Consider the following 21,046-nt stretch of genomic DNA (forward strand, 5'->3'; position numbering starts at 1 on the left):
AGTAAGGCGCGTACTAAACGCATGCCAGAACTCCAAGATGTACACCACTACTGACCCAAAAGCACAAGAAAAGTCGCCTCCAATTTGTTCAAAATCATATAAATAAGCCATAGAAGTTTTAGGATTCTGTTCTGTGGAATGATGAAACAAAACTGGAACGTTTCAGCCCTATGGATCAGTGTGTATGTTTGGAGGAGGAAGAATGAAGCATATGCTGAAAAGAACACTGGTGGCGGCTCAGTGATGCTCTGGGGCTGCTTTGCATCCTCTGGCACTGGAAACCTGCAGTGTGTGGAAGACAAGATGGATTCATTGAACTATCAGGAAATCCTAGTAGAAAACGTCATGCCGAGAAAGCTGAAGCATCATTGGACCTTCCAACAGCACACTGATCCCAAGCATACCTCAAATTCCACCAAGGCTTGGTTGTAGAAGAATTCCTGGAAGATTCTACAGTGGCATCAGAGTCACCTGACTTGAACCCCATAGAAAATCTCTGGTGGGATTTGAAGGTGGTTGCAGCACGCAAACCAAAGAATATTACTGAACTGGAGGCCATTGCTCATGAGGAATGAGCTAAGATTCCTCAAACACCACCAGAAGCTGGTGTCTGGTTATACATCGTTTTCAGCAGGTCATAACAGCAAAAGGGTACTAAAGTACTAAGTACTAAAGATGCTTGCCATGAAGGGGTTGAATAATTTTGAGACTGCAGAAGTCATTAAAAGTTGTATGTTCAGTTTCATTTGGGGAAACCACTTGAAACATTTGTTGCGTTGAGCTATTTCAATTACTTTTGTTTGATTTGTTCATTCAACTTCATTGCAAACAGCTAAGTCTACATTTTGCCAATAAACCTGATTTGCATTGGGGTTTGAATCATTTCAATTACAACTAATTATTTTCTCTTCCTCCTTGTGTTAATAATAAAAAAAAAAACAGTTTTGCATGTGGCCAAATTCATGCTGCTACACCTGGCTGTGTATCAAGAGTGTAAAATTATCTGTTAATGTGTGAAAGGGATGCATTTGACACTGTTCCACAAGATTGTCGTCACATGAAGGTTCGCGCATTTAACCCTGGATTGTTATTTGTTTTATTTGCTCCTTATGCAGAGGAATCAATCATTGCTTTAGCTTTTAGGAACACTTTGAAACTTCTTCAATTTTACACAACTTGTTAAAAGTAGACACATTTTGTTTAGGTAGTTCCAAAAATTCATTTTGAGTACTTTTACAGTCAAAACCTCACTACTGTTAAATTTGCACTTGATCATAGATGGTCTTTAATGATGTCACATTTTGATCTGTGCAGGTAAAGCTGTGTTCCTGGCCCGGGATAAGCACCACCTCTCAGACCTATGTCATCTGATTCGCCATGACGCCCCATATCTGTTTCAGGAGTATGTGAAGGAGAGCCATGGGAGGGATGTGCGGGTAGTTCTGGTCGGAGGGCGAGTGATCGGGTCCATGTTGCGCTGCTCTACCGACGGACGCATGCAGAGCAACTGTTCACTAGGTATGCAATTGTGCACTTGCCTCCCCCCAAATTAAATTTTTTTTTTTAATACCTGCTGATATTTTTTTGTGTCTGTGGATTTTTATTTTTCTGTATCAACTATTTATTTTTAATTTTATTTCCATATAAATGTAAGATTTATATAAGAAAGGTTATAGGGCTGTCCCTAAAGATTATTTTGGGGATCATGTAATCGTCGATTATTTTGACAATTAATCGAGTAATCCGATATAAACAATAGCCTTTATAATGACTTAAAATACATATATAATAACAATGAGGCATTCACTTTTGCTTCAAATAATGTATCAAAAGCAAGTAATCTTGTGGTTTTATAGAACAACATTGTTAAAACACATAATATAAACAATAAATTTATGTACATTATGTAATGGCGCTTTTCCATTACCACCAGTTCAGCTCGACTCGACTCGGCTCGCTTTTCGCTCCGTTTTCCGTTGCAGATAGATTGTTCCGCTCCACAATAGTACCTGGTCGTTATAGCGACGCTGCAGGAAACTGCCGTGACTTAATCTTCTACGCGACACACACCCGCTACCCACACACACAGGACAATGGAGGAAATCGAGTGTATGCTGTTTTTGGATGTTTTTGTTTTTGCTGTTTTTTATTCAGGATACTTCGTCTGGTGCGTGCAATGACGACGCAGTGAATAGTGACGATTCTCTCTGACCAATCAGCAGTCTGCCGTGTTTTCACGTCACATTTTAGTATCGCCTCAGCTCGCTCAGAACCTCGCCGGAGGTGATACGAAAAAAAGTACCTGGAAGCAGGTACAGGTACAACTTTTACACAGTGGAAAACCAAACAAAGGCGAGTCGAGCCGAGGCGAGCTGGTACTGTGTAGTGGAAAAGCGCCATAATATAACAAATGCCTGCAGAGGGCCTGGTGATTCTTGTTGTCCCACTTTACAGCAGTTAAAATCCTTGTTTAATATTGGCCAAACAACATTTAATTCAAATGTTAACTTAATCTTTAATATTTGGCCACTTCTTTATGATAGAAATGCTACAGCCACTAATTTCTTGAACAAGAATGTGTACATCAAAACATGCTAACTCGGAGCGAGGGTTTAGCTTTCATTTTTAAATCACGATTAGTTGAAATCAGTTTGCATATTTAGAAACATATTGATGTATTGTCCTGTGTTAGCGTAGGTTTATAAATGATTTACATTACAAAGCTGTTGAAGGCGCACATGAACATTATAATCAACCCAAACTCACAACATTCAGAGTTGGAGTTTGAGGAATGCTTCCATGCATGTAAATCGAGTACTCTAATCATGGAATCGTGACAGCCCTAATAATTACAATAATAAATACTATTGAATTAAATTTTCAGTTCAAGGCAACATTTATAACTTTCATATACTTTTTTTTTCTTTATATTTTAGCTTTATTTAATATAGAATAAAGATCTAGAATATTTAATTGTTTTAGTTTTAGTTACAACACTGACCATAATTTCCAATTAGCCCCTCTGCTCATGATTTCACTCCTTTTTCTAGGTGGGGTGGGAATGATGTGCCCCCTTAGTGAGCAGGGGAAGCAGCTAGCCGTGCAGGTGTGCAATATTTTGGGGATGGACGTCTGCGGGATCGACCTGCTCCAGCTAAACGATGGTTCTTTTGTGGTATGCGAGGCTAATGCCAACGTAGGCTTCATCGCATTCGACCAGGCGTGCGGGATGGACGTGGCGGGTATCGTCGCCGACTACGCCCTCTCACTCCTGCCAAACCGCCTCAGCAGGAAGATGTCGCTGCTGTCTGTGGTCTCCAGCACCAGTGAAACTAGCAGCGAGCCTGAGGTGATAATCCCCACAGAGGTGTGTATTCCCAACGAGATCTGCCCACCAGGCACTAGCTGTACCATCCCTGACGGCGTGTCGACCATGAGCACAAGCTCCACCTCCAGCGAGAGTGAGGGGGATCTAAACGAAACGGGCCCCAACCCTGTCACTGCAGATCCCGCTTACAATATCAACTCCCTCCTCGCGAGTGAGATAACTGTTGACTGAGTGAGCTGGAATTACAGCCACAAACACACACAGATACAGACATCAAAGAGCAACACATACTGAAGTGGACATTAAACGCATACAGATGCACACGTGTAATCATACTAACCCTCCCTGTAAACCCCCGTCTGAGGCTGCTCCCCTGATGTTTCTTCTCCATTGACAGACTATAGAATTAAACAAGTGTACAGTGCAGTTTGGAAGTGCACCAGATAGTGTACACTCCAGTCTGGCTGTAGTGCACCAGCTGAATATGTGTTTTCCACTGTAATTTGAGGTTGCATGCACTGTAGAGTGGTTTTATCAGGACATGATTCCCAAAGGTAACCTTTCAGCGACCAACAAACTGGATTCTGATGTTCATACTTTGGGTTAGGGTACACACACACTGACATACACTTAAGGACATATTAAAGTCTTCTGTATTATAGAGAGAGAATGAATGAATTTTGTCTGTTACAAACCTTGTGGTAAAGCCTGGCTGAAGGCATAATGCATTGCATGCATGGGGCGAGAGAAAGAAAGAGAGAAAGAAAGAAAATGAATGGACCCAAATTTCAACTGCCCACCAGGATACAAAGGCACATACCTCCCTGCCCTCAAAAAGCCCATCCAGACAGACACATAGGGACACCAAGAACAAAAACTGGAAAGCTGTGAATATTCTTATCCATCCCGACTCTTAAAAGCATGAATGAGTATGAGTTATTTTAGTCTGTTGCAATGGCTGCCTGTAGTAAATGAATTACTGCTGATCAGACAAGCGTAAAGGTTTCATTTGCTTTGCCGGTGTCTGTAAAATTGAATGATGATGTGGGACCCATTTTGAATTGCCATCCTTAATGTGTAAGTGATGATTTGGCCTATAGGAAGTTAATTGGTTAATGGGCATCTTTTACTTGGTAATTCTGTAATTGAGGCGGCCATTTTAGAAACCTCCACTGTCCACCATTTTGGATTGGTTAATGTACTCTGTTTACAGATCAATAGTATGGAAGATAATGTGAACGGGGAACAATATTCTTAAAAATAAAAAAGCTGCTTTATCCAATGTCTAATTCAAACCTGCTAATGCCCACACGTCAATCTGCATGTCTGCCACTCCAAAAGCAAATCTCCCACATATTAGAGTCTGAACAGTGAGTTGCACAGAAATAGAATAGACTTTTAAATACTAATGTTTTTACCACAAGGGCTGAACGTTTTGCCAACACTAAGCGATGACGATGAATAAGCTATTTGTCTTCAACGATTTGTTTGTACAAAAATACTTCAACAATAAAACTGAAGTGTCAACTCAAACGGGTGCTACAACTTCTCTTAATTCAGCCCAGTGGTCTAAAAGCCAATAACCTGAAAGAAAACCAGGAATTGTATTGATTTGAGCACTGCATATTCCTCAAGTCTAATTCTTCTATTTAACATTGACTCTTTTAATGTCCCTTTTCAATTTGGAAATGTCTAAAAATCCTTACTCTGCAAATTTGCATACTCAAATTTACATTGTCTTAAATTGCATATAACAAACTTCAAATGGACCAAACTCACAATCCAAACCGGCTCAGAATGGTTTGCCATGTTAGACGTCATAGTTTAGATCAATTAAATGTGAGTTCAGACTTTAGAGGAAATACTGTTTACATTAAGATGAAATATAGAACTGAAATTTGAGTTAACTCGGGGAAGCAGCCTTGATCAAATTCCTGTCCTTGGAAACGTGACATTCATGTTAGACAGTCCTGCCTATGTGTATCAATAAACAAAAGGACAAAGCGTTATAAAATATTAAGAAATGGATGCTGTGAGACCTGATGGTTAAATGCAATCTTTTTCTTGTTTGTTTTATATTTAGTGTTCTGTTGTCTTTTGTTTTCCTAATTTATAATTTTATGTTTTGTTGAGAAAAAGGACAAACTGGTTTATATGCGATAATCTTGCTTGGGAAAGGCTGGAGAGTGGCGAAGGGTTTTAGTGTGAGTTTGACTGAACAGACGTTGACCACCTGAGACACACACACACTCTTCTCACCACCCCCTCTCAAGCGTTGTGATTTGCCGTCTTGTGTGTGATGTGTTCCATCATTCCATGCCACCAGAAACTTGCACCCTCCACCTCATCCCACTCAAGAACAAGTGTCCCTGTAAACTCTGACACTTTTCGGTGTTTGCGATAACGCACCATATGGTTGTCCAACTCTTACACACTCTGCCTCCACTTCCGGTAGAATTGAACAGGAAGTTTCTTCTCCCCTTATGTTTAGTATAATAACTGTGTGACACCAAATCTAAATACTTCAATTCAGAATGGAGTCCTAAATCTGAACTGAGAGCTAAAATGGCGTCATCAGATCTGGCTCAGTGGAAAACATTGTCTATATGAAATAATACTCATTCTGAGTATTAAGGTACCACTATACTCCACTGACTTTGCAATTAACTTAGCGTCACAACTAAAAAAAAAAAAACAGTTGCTGCTAATGAACTGTTCTATGGAATGGAAAAGGGAAATGTTTTGAGACTCCATGTGTTCATTTCATTGCGCCTCTTGTTTTGTTTTTGTTTTCCTTTTTTTAGTGGGAACCTAAATGCCAAAAACCAAGCAATGTTGTATAATTTAAAACAAGAAATTACTAGTGATAGAACGCTAACATTGATGTTATGTGTCATTACGTAATAAAACCAATAATACCAATAAAGACATTCAAAAAAATGTCCAGAACATGAAATTTGTGTCAGCTTGTCTTTATCTCACATCACAGTTGACACACCTTTTCCATCGAAATTTTGCTATTGTTTGCTTTTGCTATTGGTGCAGTCACATTTCAAACTTTTGCAGGCAAAATCCAATCGATACAATAGTAATCCATGCGCTTGGGAGTTTTGTGAAAGAGTTCCCTACACAGATTTCGCAGCAGGTTAGAGCTAGTCACATATTTACCAGCAGAAAGGTTTGAAAGTGATTTCTGTGTGAGCTGTGCTTTGTACACCATTGACAATGGACCCTTTTTGGCTGTAAAAATTCACTAAAGTGACTGGACCTTAATTGTACATCATTATCTCCCAATATCCATTGATGATAGATTAACGAATGAATATGAAGTTAAGCAGGATGCCACCGTACAGTGTAAAGTCACTGTTTGACTGTTGATTGTGCTGTAAATTGTGGTCTGTTTTGATTTATTGTTTTTTTGGAGGTCTGTGGTGTATAGGTTTAGCAGGCAATCTCATTCCAAGTGTTTTTCAGCGTGTTGTATGAGATTTTGGATTGACTCTCTCAGTCTGTTTTGTTCACTTAACCCCTGGATCAACACCTCAGCCTTCTTCCCATACTCCAGAGCCTATATACACAAACACAAAAACATAAAAGGAGCATATACCAAAAACAAAAAAGGAAATCTGATTTCCAAACTTATAATAAATAGACCAATGTTTCCAATTTAATCTGGTAGAATGACAAGTGTAGCTGTTTAATTGAGAGAGTTTAGCATAGTTTGATGAATGTTTATGAACGGGATGTAAACAATTTGGTATAAGAGCTGGGGAGATGTGAGGTAATAAATGGGAAGGTTTTTTTTTGGGGGGGGGGGTATGAGAGCTGGGATGTTAAACTAGTTAGTAATTAGGGATTTAAAATGTAGGGGAAGTAGAAGAAAGCCTGAAGGAGAATCCCATTACAACCAGAATAGCAGGGTCATGGCTTTAGTCATTAGTGTTATTAGTGTTAATCTGCACTGAATTCAAGAACTTAAACGTGTTTACAGCACAGAATGACTTCATATACACCCATGCATCCAGATCTGAATTCAAACGTTTCATCTCAGCACTTTCAATTTAATTTAGATGTTTGGACGAGGTTTTGGTTATTTACTATAATTTGGTTATGCAGGGCAGTGGTGAGGAGGTGAGTGTTGAATTGAGGAGCATATTGTAAATGTATCATATGAAGTTTCTTTATAGAATATTTCATTAGTCGATCTTTATTGTTTACCTTGGTGTAGTTGTTGCATAGCAACCACAGCATAGCCAGAGAATGAGCCAACACGACTGACTGGTCAGGGCGAGGTTTCACACTCTGTTCCTCAAACTCTAAGAGACATCTCAACATCTGATCAGCCTCTACACACTGGGCCTCATCTATATAGACACACAAAAGAGGAATCTCAATGTCAGATACAAAGGTCACAGGTCAGTGTAGTATCTGAGAAAACTGTTTCAAGTGTCTGTATTAAATAAAAGCTTCTCCACTGTTCGATCTTGCGAGGTGAGTAACCCAGGGAAATACCTGTGAAATTGTATGATGAATTCTGTTGAATAATCTCAAATCTATGACATATTCAGCAATATGATCTTCATCTAGTGTTTGAAACATAATACCTTACACAGAGTTGTTTCCATTTGACGTTGTTTGCCAGGCTGATGAATCAGCCGATATTTTCTTACTTCGAGATTGTCTGAATCGGCTGATAACCATGATCACTCGGTCTATTAAGAGAAATACTAGCTCTCCCTTGAGCCAGTTCAAAAATCGAACAACAACCTAGTCTATGAATCATTTGTTTCCAAATATTTTAAGTGTATTTCAATTAAATATTGCATGAAAATGTTTCATTTCAGCGTATGTACACTACCGTTATAAAGCTTCGGGGTCAGTAAGATTTTTTTAAATTAATGTATTTAAATGAATAACTTTATTCAGCAAGATTGCATGCAATTGCTAAAAAGTGACAGTAAAGACATAACATTAAAAAAGATTTCTAGCTAAAAAAAAAATCATGTTCTTTTGAGCTCATCAAAATTTTTCTTTTTTTTATCATGTTTTCAACAAATATATTAAGCAGCACAAGTGTTTTCAACATCAATAATAATAAGTGTTTCTAGAGCCCCAAATCAGCATATTATAATGATTTCTGAAGGATCATGTGACACTGAAATGATTCTGAAAATTCAGCTTTGATCACAGGAATAAATTAAAGTAGAAAATGTATTTTTAAATTGTAATGATATTCCACTGTATTACTGTTGTACTGTATTTTTGAAAAAATAAAAGCAGCCTAGGGTAAGACTTTCAAAAACATTTTTTTTAACAAAAATGTATGTGTATGTATAATTGAAAAGTATTCGCTTATATCATTGGTTTAGTTAAACATTTCAAGTTGTGTGCATTCCGAACAAACATAAATGCACAATGAACAATAGTATTTTTATACATTATTTAACAATACACTGATTTGCTATTAAATGTATTCATTTATAAATAAGAGTAATTATGATGATACCTATTTCATTTACAAGTGTCTTGACTGAACGGTGATTTAAGGTTTCACTGACATGATCAGACTGTCTGCCCTATAGAGACAATAAAAAATAAAACTGGCTAGTCTGTGTCCTTGATTGATATCAGGTCATGCTTGTTGTTGTTGCTCAGTGCAGACACATCCAATGTGACATGCAGAGCAAGGCCGGCTGAGCTGTTTCCTGCTATAGAGTCATCAGGTCAGAAGTTATAATGTGATGTGGCTGGCCAGAGGGTGGAACCGGCGCCAGTCTACTGACCTCAGGTCAGTCGTTAAGAGGCCAGAGAGCAGGAAGGATCAAGTGTACTGACCAGTGACCAGCCAGTATGGACACAGAGCTAAGCCAGCCACGTCACTGGAAGACTTAGCCAAAACACAGCTGAGGTTAATAGGCTTAGAGAGAGAACTAGGGCAGGAGTGCGGCACGTACTAGCGGCTCTGTCATATTTGATCTTAGTCATCAGTAGAATAAAGTAGCTTTTGCTCTAGGACACAACCTCATGACATGACTCTAATTATATAGATGACCTCATACAAACTACATACAATACACACACAATCATGATGGTACAGGCTGTCATAAAAGCTTATAAATAATTAAATCCGCACCATACAGATGTGACATTTCGTGAGAGATCATAAGTCAAATTTATGTCAGGATATGAACTACATTAAATAAATGTACAAAAATTATTTTATTTATTATTTTTATATGTATGTATATATATATATATATATATATATATATATATATATATATATATATATATATATATATGCAGGATGCAGGTGAAATGGGCAGGAATTATCTCTGAAACACCAAGTCTTGTGTTGCTTGTGTCAGCAGTGGTGAGAGTTTACCAACAGTGGTCCGAGGAGGGACTACCACAAACCAGCAAGAGGCTGTTGGGCACCCAAGGCTCATCAATGCATGAGGGCAACGAAGGCTATCCTATCCGGTCCAAGCCAACAGAAAGTCTACTGTGGCACAAGTCAAACAAAATTTGAATGATGGTTATGAGAGGAATGTGTCATAACACAGTGCATTGCTCTCTGATGCATATGGGGATATGTAGCCGCAGACCAATCAGAGTGCCTATGATGACCCCTGACCACTGTTGAAAGTGCCTACACTGGGCACAAGCATCAGAACTGGACCCTGGAGCAGTGAAAGAAGGTCGCCTGGTGCGATGAGTCCGTTTTTTTTTTTTATGGCCAGATCTCAATCCAATTGAGCATCTATGGGATATGCTGGACCAACAAGTTTGATCCATGGTGGCTCCACCTCACAACCTACAGGACTTGAAGAATCTGCTGCTAAAGTCTTGGTGCCAAATACTTCAGGACACTTTCAGGGGTCTTGTAGAGTCCATGCCTTGGCTGATTGACTTTAGTTTAGTTTACTCATTCAACCTGCATGCTAATAAGTGTTTGCAGGAATTTAGCACATTATAAGCATTGAACTTGTGGGAATGAGTAAAATTATGTTCAATACCGCAATCCTGAGCTAAAATCTTGGCCCTAAGACAATATATGCATTTATATATTCAGGATTATTTCAGGACTTACAGTTATAACTATATATTCAGATATACAATTATATGGCTTTTAAATAAATATTCAGATTTACATTTACATATTCACGATTCATATTTTTATATAATTATTTCCTAATAGGCCCTTCATAATATGAATACTGTATATTTACATTTGATATTTGATGAACAATGAAACCGTTACTGTCCACAGAGATGAGACTGTTTGCGGATATGTCTTTGTGTAGGTTTACTGTCTTTATGACACTTACCAAAACATTCTTCTGGTTGAGTTCCACTCCGACTGATATCATCCATCAGCTTACACAGGTGAGAGTGCCATGAACTCGCCACCTGTACACACGCACGCAATGCGATGAGAGACGTTTCACAGACACAGATGACTCAATGTGCACTGGAGGTGGGTGTGTGTCTACCTCTGCATAGAGCGAGAGGGCAACGTCAGGCTTGTTTTGCTTCAGAAACACATCAGCCATCAGGAAATATCCTCCAGACGTCACAGTACTGTCCAAACCAAACATCTCACTGGCATAGTACACCTGCACAAAGAAAAAATATATAAAAATTCAAAAATGAATCTAGTTAGTACCTCAACATGAACTTTGGGTGTTTAAAGAGATAAACAAATAACTGACATAAATAACGACATGAAATATGGATTTTTAGTAAAAATTAAACAATAATATCTAATGGCAGTATACCACTGGTACATTATTATGTACATGCAATCCAATCACAGTGTTCCACGCATTAGGACTTACGTCATTGGCAAAGTGAGTGAGTGCAGATGTGTATTTTCCCATGGCAGCGTGCAGGCGGCCCAGGGTTCTGTGTAGCTGATGAAGGACAGTGTGACTGCAGCCTGGTGTTTTCATCACTGTCCACTCAGCCTTAGACAGATACTCATGAGCCTGGGAGAGAGAACCTAAACCTAAACACACACAAACAACATACACTATGAACAAAGGGTCCTTGATGCCTCTTGAGTTGGAGTGAGCCTGGCTATTAGAGGGCCTGTCTGTGTCTACTCAATACAACCATCTTTGATGTTTCTATTGGAATAGACATCTAGTGTTTTAAAGATTTATGCCTGGTTTCCTCAGTTGTCAAAAAGTCCACTGTGTGGATTCTCAGCATATAAAGTGTCTATCTGTACAGACAGATGCCTAATGATCAAGGGTGTGTCTCAATCCGCTCCCTAGTTCAACAGTGCACTGCCCATGCCCAAGGAGTTGGCTATTCCTAGGGCTGTCTCACGGTCAACATTGGCAAAGTGAGTGAGAAGCATCAGCTGTGCTTACTATATTCACTTACTGGAATTGTCGTCATGTCATCTGTCTCTCGAGTTGTGAGAAGATGAGCACAAGTGTAAATGAAGACAAAGCTTTATTACTGTCTTTAAAATCTTTTATTTCTAATGTGCATGGAAAGAAAACAATCCTGCAAAAATAATTATACAGGAATTAAGGGGTTTTATAAGATTGATTTGAAAAATAAATGTATTTATTCATTGTATGCATGTTCTGTCATTTTTTTCTAAGGTTTTAATATTTACACTACCCTTTTTGGGTTGGTAAGATGTTTTTGACAGAAATCTTCAATGCTCACTAAGACTGCATTTATTTAAAATAACTGTTTTCCTATTTTAATATAATTAAAAATGTAATTTATTCCTGTGATAGCAAAGCTGAATTTTCAACATCATTACTCCAGTCTTCAATGTCACATGATCCTTCAGAAATCATTCTAATATGATGATTTGGTGGTCGATAAACATTTTTTATAATTAATAATGTTGAAAACCGGTGTGCTGCTTAATATTTTTGTGGAAACCGTTATACATTTTTGTCATGAATACAAAGTTCAAAGCATTTGTTAGAAAATAGGAATCTTTTATAACAATGTAAGTCATTGGAATTTCATGCCCCCTTTCTGGATAAAAGTATTTTGTAAAAAATAATAATAATTAGATATATGAGTAGAAATGCAAGTATTTTGTAAGTATTTTGTACCTTGTTTATTGCCTGGCTGAATAAAAAATAAAAAATTTACATACGTTTTTTTGTAACAGCTATAAAGTAGATGCACTGTGATGTTGTTTATAAATGTCAGATGCATTTTGATGCAGAATGTCTTGACACTGCAAACTGAGTCATCAGTGTCCCAATATTTAATGGATCAAGGCCCCAATTCATATTCACAATATGCAAATTGATGTCAGAGAATTATACCATGCCAACTATCAAATCTCCAGTCACATAAAGATGAATCTTTCATATGCTTTTGTCAAAGAGCTTTCAGTGAAAGAGGTTTTCACTCAGACAGTACACATCTGCATGACTAGTCTGCCACATCCTGAATTACATAACAAACGTCTCTCCGTTCAGGTCATGTCCAAGCACCACCCTTGAGTCCACCAATAGACCGTCCCACAGGAAGTAAATAGGGCTCGATGTCAGCCTTGTTTTGTTTTTTTAGCAAACTCTTGTTTCCATTCTCTACAGAAGTTAAAGTTATTGGCTGTTAGCCTCCAGAGAAGTTCAGAAAGTGAAGCAAACTGTGAAGTTTGTTATCTAATGGACCTTAGAGAGAATTAAAATTAGTTCAGCCATGGGTTGGTTTTTGCAGCTTTAGTGCATATCTTTTGTTAGTTTTGTGCACGTCTCACCTATATTAGCCTGCGCAAGCAGTAGATAAGCTGGTACCAGTTCAACAGCACAGGTCCCGTACACCTGCATGGCCCAGCGCAGGAATAGGAGAGCGGCTGGCAACACATCCTGGAACCTCTTCTTGGACACCCACCTCTGCGCCTCTAAATGAGCAATCTCTATTAGATACTCCTAGTGTCGAAAACATACAAAACACACATTTATCAGACATCTGCCCTGTTAACAAACCGATTTGCCCCATTTTATGTGCTGGAGTGCATCTGAACCTGTTTCTTCACTCTTTCTTTGTGGTGGTGGTCTTGGTCGGACTGCAGTGTGCCGAATGGTGCAGGTGCGTGAATAGATACCAGCAACGGACACACTTTTTCATGAATACTGATCCAGTCGGTCAGCTGGTGGTCAGGGTCACTACACACACACACACACACACACGTTTGGTTTCCATATTTCATGGGGACTTTCCATAGTCATAATGATTTTTATATTGTACAAACTGTATATTCTATCCCCTTACACTAACCCTACCCCTAAACCTATCCCTCACAGAAAACTTTCTGCATTTTTACATTTTCAAAAAACATCACTTAGTATGATTTATAAGCTGTTTTTTCTCATGTGGACAAAAAAAAAAAGTCCCCACAAGGACAAGGATTTCAGATATTGCCATCTTTGTGGGGACATTTTGTCCCCATAATGTAGGGTTTACCAGGACACACACACACACACACACACACACACACACACACACATTACTTAGCTAGCTAAATGAGAACATTCAAGAGACTTTTATTGTTTTTAGACACATATAGTTTAACATAACCCCAACAGAAACATTCTGTAGTTTATATCAGACTGGTTATATATATATATATATATATATATATATATATATATATATATATATATATATATATATATATATATATATAAATATAAAAGCAGGAGTCAGATTTCACCTCATTTCGCCTCACTCTTGATTGAAAAGAGGATGGCGGAAGATTTGGTTTCAAATCGAAATGGAAAAACGCCAATTTAAGCGATTTTGTCATTGTATTGTTTTGTTGTGTTTTTCACCAACAATAATAATGAACCCACCATTCAAGCAAATGCCGCCCCAGAATTGACCGTTCGCAAAGACCCGCCCCCTTTAGTTACTGTTGCTATGTCCGACAAGCCATGCCGCTCTCAGGCCCCACCATGTTCTCATGCTGTGAAAAATACAGCGCGGAGCAGAGGACACTGACAACGTGCTGACAGACAGGACAGACCACGTTACGTTTAATATGAAACAAAGTCCTAAAGTTCCTCAACTTTCAAATTGTGTAAATGAAAAAAAATGAAAAAAATAAATAAATCTTTTGTGGCTCTTTATGTGTCTAACAGATTGCTGTAGAGTCTCAGTTAAAGCTGCTCATGAGAAGATCATCTCTTCCTTCTAGTTAATTTATAGCATCAAAAAAACATGACTGAACATAAGAAGGCATGTTGTTTTAACCGTGGAAAGACGTCAATATTTGGTCAATTATAGTTTTTTAAGTTAATATCCTCCAACGTTAATCTACTAACTCTCCTTACTGCTTTGTCATAAAAAAATAGCGGATTCGGCGGATGGCGGATTATGATTGGTCAGATCGCCTGTCAATCAAACTTTGGTGCTAATTCAAAAGCGAAAGTAGAATGCACCTTTACGTCACATTTTGTAATATTTGCGTTTTTTAAATTTATTATATTAATCTCTCATCTCGTTTTTTGAGGAGGACACTGCCCCTCTTGCCTCCTCGGAGGAATCGCCCATGATACATGTTTAATTTAACTATCGCTTTAAATGCTGCCCATACCAGAACATTCTGTTTCTGGAGAAAGAAAAAAACGTGACCGAATTATAATATAGATTAGATTAACATTTGCATGTTGACACTGTGAGACCGTAGATATGGGTCTTGGTTCGTGGTGTCTTTAAAACGGCAAGTGAAAACTCCACGGATGCACACTAAAAACATATATTTTTCCAGTCATATTTCTTTCTTTTTTTCCCCTGGTTGGTTTTAAGCACGCATGGCTGGCTATTCTCTTCCCTCTGCACATAATTTCTCCTCCAGCTGTTTGAACTCGTTCAACCTTTCCATCTCTGCAGTAACACGGCCAAGAAGAATGCGTGCGTAACATGTGTGCCTATAATGCCACCTGCTGTCTGTAAACGCAATTACACTATGGCGTATTCTTTACCAGTATAAGGTGTTGTATTATAAAGACAAAACACATCATTGAATAACCCGAAGGCTCCAGACTCACCAGTAAAATGTGACCAGGCATTGTGTGCACTTCAGTTGAGCAGGTTTCTGGCAAAGTTCGCATAGCTTTTTCACTCCTTTGGGATTTGCTAGAGGGTTTATAGTAAACGACATCCCAAATGTACAAATCTCTACTAAAACTCTCAGCCTGCAAAATGTGCTTAAATATAAAACAAAACAAAACAAAAACAAGCTTTAATTCTTCGTTTTTACCACAAACCGTTTCAATAGTTTTCCCATTACAGATCAGCTCACGCAATATTTCTTGCTTTGTGTCTGAATAAGTTGTGTTTTACAAATTGGTTCCCATGGAGACGACCTCAACTTAACCGACGAGGATTTAACTGCCCCAGCGATTTTTGTTTTATATATTTTATACACTATTTATAGTGTATAACAATATCGTTGCTATTGTGTTTCCAAAGATATATTACGTACTTTCTTATTTAAACAAAACGCTTCTTTTGCATAACCTTTTTGTCTCGAAATACAGGTAACGCTAAGTTAAAACGTGATCTACAAGTTTATCGCCATCTGGTGGTGAAATTATGTTTCCGTGATAACACTTAAAGTTAAATGATTAAACTGTAGTGTATTTTTCCTCCTCTAGACTAGGATAGTTGTCACGTTTTATATATAACATGTTTTATAATAAATAATAAATAATAATAACAATTCATTACATTTATATAGCGCTTTTCTCGGCACTCAAAGCGCTTTACATATGGAAGGGGGGAATCTCCTCAACCTCCACCAATGTGCAGCATCCACCTCGCCAGAACGCCCACCACACACCAGCTTACTGGTGGAGAGGAGACAGAGTGATGATATATCTATGTAATATATACATTTATATGGGGATGATTAGGAGGCCATGATGGACAGAGACCACTGGGCAAATTTGGCCAGGATGCCGGGGTTACACCCCTACTCGTTTCGAAAAACATGTTACATAGCATACTACAAGCTTTATATTACATGTAAAGCAGCGATTTTGTTGTTCTATAGCATACTACAAGCTTTATATTACATGTAAAGCAGCGATTTTGTTGTTCAATGTTTATTTATGTCCTCCAGCTTTTTATCAGAAGGGACTCACAAATGAAAATACAAGCAAAAATTAATCCAATGACAACAATACAAATAGTAGTAGCCTACCATTTCTATAAATACCATTGAAAGACAATCCAAGTGCATGGTTTAAATGTAGGCCTATAATCTATTAGCTATAATACTTTTGTGCACAATTTTTCATTACAGTTTTGTTTCATAATTGCTGCCCTTTTAAAAACTAGCAGAAAACCCAGTTTAATGTGTCACATTCCATTGCGACAACTTACCCCATACTCACAACCTGTCTAACTACCATTATGCACATCTCATCAGTCTCCCAGTCGCAGGGTGTAGGCTATGCAACAACAACATGACAAGTTACATCAGAATTTATATATTAAACTCAGTAATAACACATTAACATTTTTAAAAAAGTTTATTGATTTGCTCATCCACACAAAACATACAAAATTTCACACTTGATCGTGTTTAAAATAGCCTACCTAAAAATACAATTAGTTTTCCTCTGCCCTGAAAATCTTCCAGGGGCCAGACTCTACCCACTCTCCTAAATTAATCATGAAACCGTGAGTTTGCATGGAATCTCTGTGCAAAAACACACACAAATACAGTCAAAATCAAATACTTCCTACCTCAGCCTCTCTTGACCTCAGTCAATCGTCTTTCTGACAGGAGACGTTTAAAAAGCACTCTGGTTAGAGTTACTTCTGTTCAATTGGCCAACTAGAAAAAATGGGAATAAGATGATTGAAAATTCTCAGGGTGGTCCATTTTCTGTACAGCAGTAGCCTTTAGTCCTTCGCACAATTACCAAAACTAATTAGAAATCCACCTGCACATACACAGACAGTCTAGTGGAGTTTAGACAGCTCTTCCTGTAATCCGAAGTGCAGTCGGAGCAGCGATGAACTTTTCGGAAATACTTAGATTGAGTCATTAACACTCAACTGAACCTCTTTCTGCTTTTTGTCTCGCAGCTGCTATTATTCAGCTGAGCTCCGAGATTACCAGAGAACTGGAGCACACATCCCCCAGGACCTAGACCGATCCACTTCTACTCAGGAAAAAAGCGAAATAAATTGCCTTACACTGTGAATGCCGCATGTGCATAATTCAACAGTATGATTTTCACCTTAAATGTAGCTATCGAATTAAAGTGCACTATACAAAAACTGCCATCTGCTCTGACTAAACGTTACTAGAAAATAATGTCTTGCTTGTGTTTGGACACAAATGTTTCTCAAAAATACTACAGAAACGGCAGTGAACCCGCATTTTTGACTGACCTGCTGTTGGGCCGCAGTGTCACAACGAAACGGCCAGCAGGTGGTGGTGTTTCCTCGCTTTTTCAATGTGTGTTTTTACCTGAAAGTGAGTCAATGCAGCACTCTAGAGTGCCAAAACTGCCACTGATGTTTGAGATCGTGTAACTTTTTCTTTTTGCATACCTGAGAGTCGTGTTGTTTTCCACATCATCAGCAACTGTTCTCTAAAAAAGCATAAGGAATAAAATGGCTTCGGAAACACTTGCACTCATAAAAAGCCAGAGCACCTTTGTTTTGCACTAGTAGAACTTGAAAATGAAGTCTATCTTTAGTCAACAAATTCAGTACCGTGTTTGATGCTGGCTCAGGTTGAAATGAAGGACTCTACTCTCCCTCAATATGGCACAAAATAAAAATTAATTTCAGACTATGAAATGAAAATCAATACACATCCTATTGATAATCGCAAACAGCTCTGTTAAAAGAGGTTTCAGGAACTAGTATTGTATGTCTGTATGTAGACAGAAAGGCACTCAATCAAAGGCACATGATCTCTTGGCAACCGTAATTAAAAGTTTCTAGACATCTAAAAACAACATGGTCAAAATGGCAAATCAACACACTTTAAAAAGGATCCCCTATTTGAATGTATCCTAATGAAACAATTATCATCTTCGCTAAAATTAAAAAGGGAAACATAGAAGCTAAAGCACATCTCCAACAGACTGCTCATGTGAAGTGAGAATTGCCTCTCAGACAAAAACAAGACCTTTGCAATTTAGTGTTTGCTGCAGTTCCTAAAAACAGTAACCATGTTAATTTCCATGGTTACAGTACAGTGCATGAATAGATGGGCAATGTGAGATCATGAGATCACCAGAGCAGGAAGCAATCTGTCAAAAACACACATTAAACTGCACTTGGAAAATAACTGTGAATTATTCTGCCACTCAGGCAAAACACAGTAACTTCATATTTTAACTTCATAAAGTCTATGATCTGTCCTATGACAGATGGGTTTCCTAAACTATGTTCAGATTCAGAGAAAACGGAGCATGAAAGTTGACATTGAATCAATCCAAAAACTTTTTCCGTCTGCGTTTTGCCTTCATGTGGCAGTCTAGCATTGCCTGGCACTATTTTCAACCAGCCAATCAGAACACAGAAAACTACAATACAGATACATAAAAAGTTCACACTCAACTTAAAAAAAAAAAAAAAAAAGTGTATCCTACATATAATAATGACCTTTAGTCCAAAAAACTATTCTTATGATAGATATCCTTCTCCCATGTCTTGACCCGACAAATTCTGTGCGCACGTCACCTTAAAATGACACGCATGCCAATTCTCGTATGAAAATCTGCTCTATTTTGAAATGTGCATTTTGCAAGTTCCATTTAAAAGCAGATTAACTGTGTAATTCTGGAGTCTCAAACCAGGAATGCTCTCGTAATGGTTGTAATATACCAGAAAAAGGTGAATTGGGTCATTAAGGTAAAGAGAGTCTCACATATGAATGTTGGGAGAATGAAAGTAACATTTGAGGTGTGTGTTGGATTGCATAAAAAATACTTTTTGTGCTCTACAAAAATTGTCTGAATCATTAAGTAATGCTTTAGAGGGAACATTTCTGTGTTCATTTTGGACGGTCAGAATGGGAAGACATGGATTGTTGGCATGTGCGCGCAGTTTTTAGTGTCCTTTTCCGTTTGGCAACGTCCGCTCATGCATAACATTCGTCTCCATCCGCCTCCTTTGCCTTCTCGTTCAGGGCATTGTCTACATTTGTTTCTTCATCTTTCTCTTCCTGCCTAGCTCTTCTCTCCTCCTCCCTCTTCTCTTTGTCCAATAGCCGGTAGTTGATTCCCATTCCCACGAACAGGAATACGCTGGCGACCACCAGGACGGCTCCACAACCCTGATATGTGTATCTATAATCATGGTAGATATCATTGAGTCTTCCTGCAAGGAAAGGAATGGGAAAATGTTTTCATCAATCTCTGTTACACAGTAACTGGAACAGGACATGCGATGACGTTCATTTATTAGTGTAGTTAAAGCGAAGCATGTTAAGTCCCGACTCAATCTTTGGTCTTTGTTTGAGCCGAGACAAACTGGTCAGGACTGGACATTCTGAAAGTGCCACAGGGCTTGTGGAACTTACAAATTGCTCACTTAGCTCACTTAGACCACACCTAACTCGTTTTTCAGGTTCGAAAACGCGAGGTGCACAGCACTGTCCCATCATCAAACTGAGCAGTGCACTGCGTTTTTTATGTTGCTAGGCAACCACTGAAACGGCTGTCCTATCAGTCAAGTAAAAGTCAAATCAGCCTTTTATTAACATTATTTACTTTCTGTTAACATTGTGGTAGTTACGGTTCGTGAAGTCGTTAAGCTCCTGGTAACCCGCGAGAGCACCACAAGTTTATCCTCCATCATCGCACTCTCCGGGCGTTCAAGCAACTGTAGCTTTCATCACTAAAACGGAAGGCCCGCCTCTCCATTCATTCGATTGGACAGTGGAAAAAACTGTCAAGTCACAGTTTTATCTCAAGTCACTCATTTATCTCAGTAATAGCATTTTAGTTGATGAGAGTATGTAAAATTTGAAGATATCCAAGCATTTTATATATTAATTTAACATTCATTCATTTATATTAATTAAAATGTTTTTAAAATTTAATTTAATCAATTTTTTTACTATTGGTTTTATTATTTGAAATGTTTTAGTTGATGACAACAATAAACCAAATATTCAAACATTTTACATATAAATTGTAACATTAATATTTAATTTGATATTCATATTTTTGATTAAAATTCCTTTAACTTTAGTCATTATTATGTCATGTTCATACATTTTTGTAATTACATTTTAGTTGATGAAAACATGTACAATTAAATAAAATATTTACCAATTAATTTAATTATAATATTAATTAATATTGCTGAATTTAATGAATATTTATTTATTCTTTTTTTATTGTTAAATGTTTTATTATTTTAATATATTTATTATAATTTTATTTATATTCATATTTTTGGAAAAAATAAAAACATCCCATAAATTGTCACAAATTTTGTCGTGTCATATTAATATTTCACAATAACACGTTCAATTATGAGAAAATATTCAAGCATTCTATATATTAAATATGTATCAACATTTAATAAATAAATAAAAACATGTGAAAATAGTCTTTAAAAGGGATATTACACTCAAAAACTAATTTTGTCATCATTTACTGCTTGGCCACCTTCTTTGGATGATCAAATGGTCAGTAGTTAACAAAACTGTTTGGTAGCCAACATTCTTCATACAGATTTGGAACG

General features: G+C 37.7%; 3 protein-coding genes across 5 annotated transcripts in view; 1 reads left to right on the forward strand and 2 right to left on the reverse strand.

The window, feature by feature from the left end:
- rimkla (ribosomal modification protein rimK-like family member A) overlaps positions 1–6,284 on the forward strand; it is a 20,398-nt gene extending 14,114 nt beyond the window's left edge. The window contains exons 4-5 of the mRNA XM_082188636.1: positions 1,315–1,518; positions 3,051–6,284. Of these exons, the coding sequence (XP_082044762.1) occupies positions 1,315–1,518; positions 3,051–3,559 (713 nt within the window). The 3' untranslated portion in view covers positions 3,560–6,284. The remainder of the gene's footprint in view (positions 1–1,314; positions 1,519–3,050) is intronic.
- On the reverse strand, positions 6,285–15,659 carry zmynd12 (zinc finger, MYND-type containing 12). 2 transcript variants are annotated; one of them, XM_082188639.1, is made up of 8 exons: positions 15,370–15,655; positions 13,344–13,485; positions 13,077–13,248; positions 11,170–11,339; positions 10,825–10,947; positions 10,660–10,741; positions 7,547–7,692; positions 6,285–6,896 (listed from the first exon to the last, which is right to left on the reverse strand). In XM_082188639.1, exons 1-8 carry the CDS (start codon positions 15,480–15,482, stop codon positions 6,783–6,785), a joined length of 1,062 nt encoding a protein of 353 aa, XP_082044765.1. In that variant the 5' UTR covers positions 15,483–15,655; the 3' UTR covers positions 6,285–6,782. The 2 variants fall into 2 exon arrangements, with proteins under 2 accessions (XP_082044765.1, XP_082044764.1); XM_082188638.1 differs by lacking the exon at positions 6,285–6,896 and having other exon boundaries at positions 7,143–7,692; positions 15,370–15,659.
- A 1,183-nt stretch (positions 15,660–16,842) lies between these two features.
- Positions 16,843–21,046, reverse strand: part of slc16a1b (solute carrier family 16 member 1b) — a 34,919-nt gene continuing 30,715 nt past the window's right edge. For both annotated transcript variants that reach the window (XM_082188629.1, XM_082188630.1), the window contains exon 5: positions 16,843–19,672. In XM_082188629.1, coding sequence (XP_082044755.1) covers positions 19,434–19,672 — 239 coding nt within the window. In that variant the 3' untranslated portion in view covers positions 16,843–19,433. The remainder of the gene's footprint in view (positions 19,673–21,046) is intronic.

The sequence above is a fragment of the Leuciscus leuciscus genome, assembly GCF_965113295.1.
Source record: "Leuciscus leuciscus genome assembly, chromosome: 13".
NCBI classification, from domain to species: domain Eukaryota; kingdom Metazoa; phylum Chordata; class Actinopteri; order Cypriniformes; family Leuciscidae; genus Leuciscus; species Leuciscus leuciscus.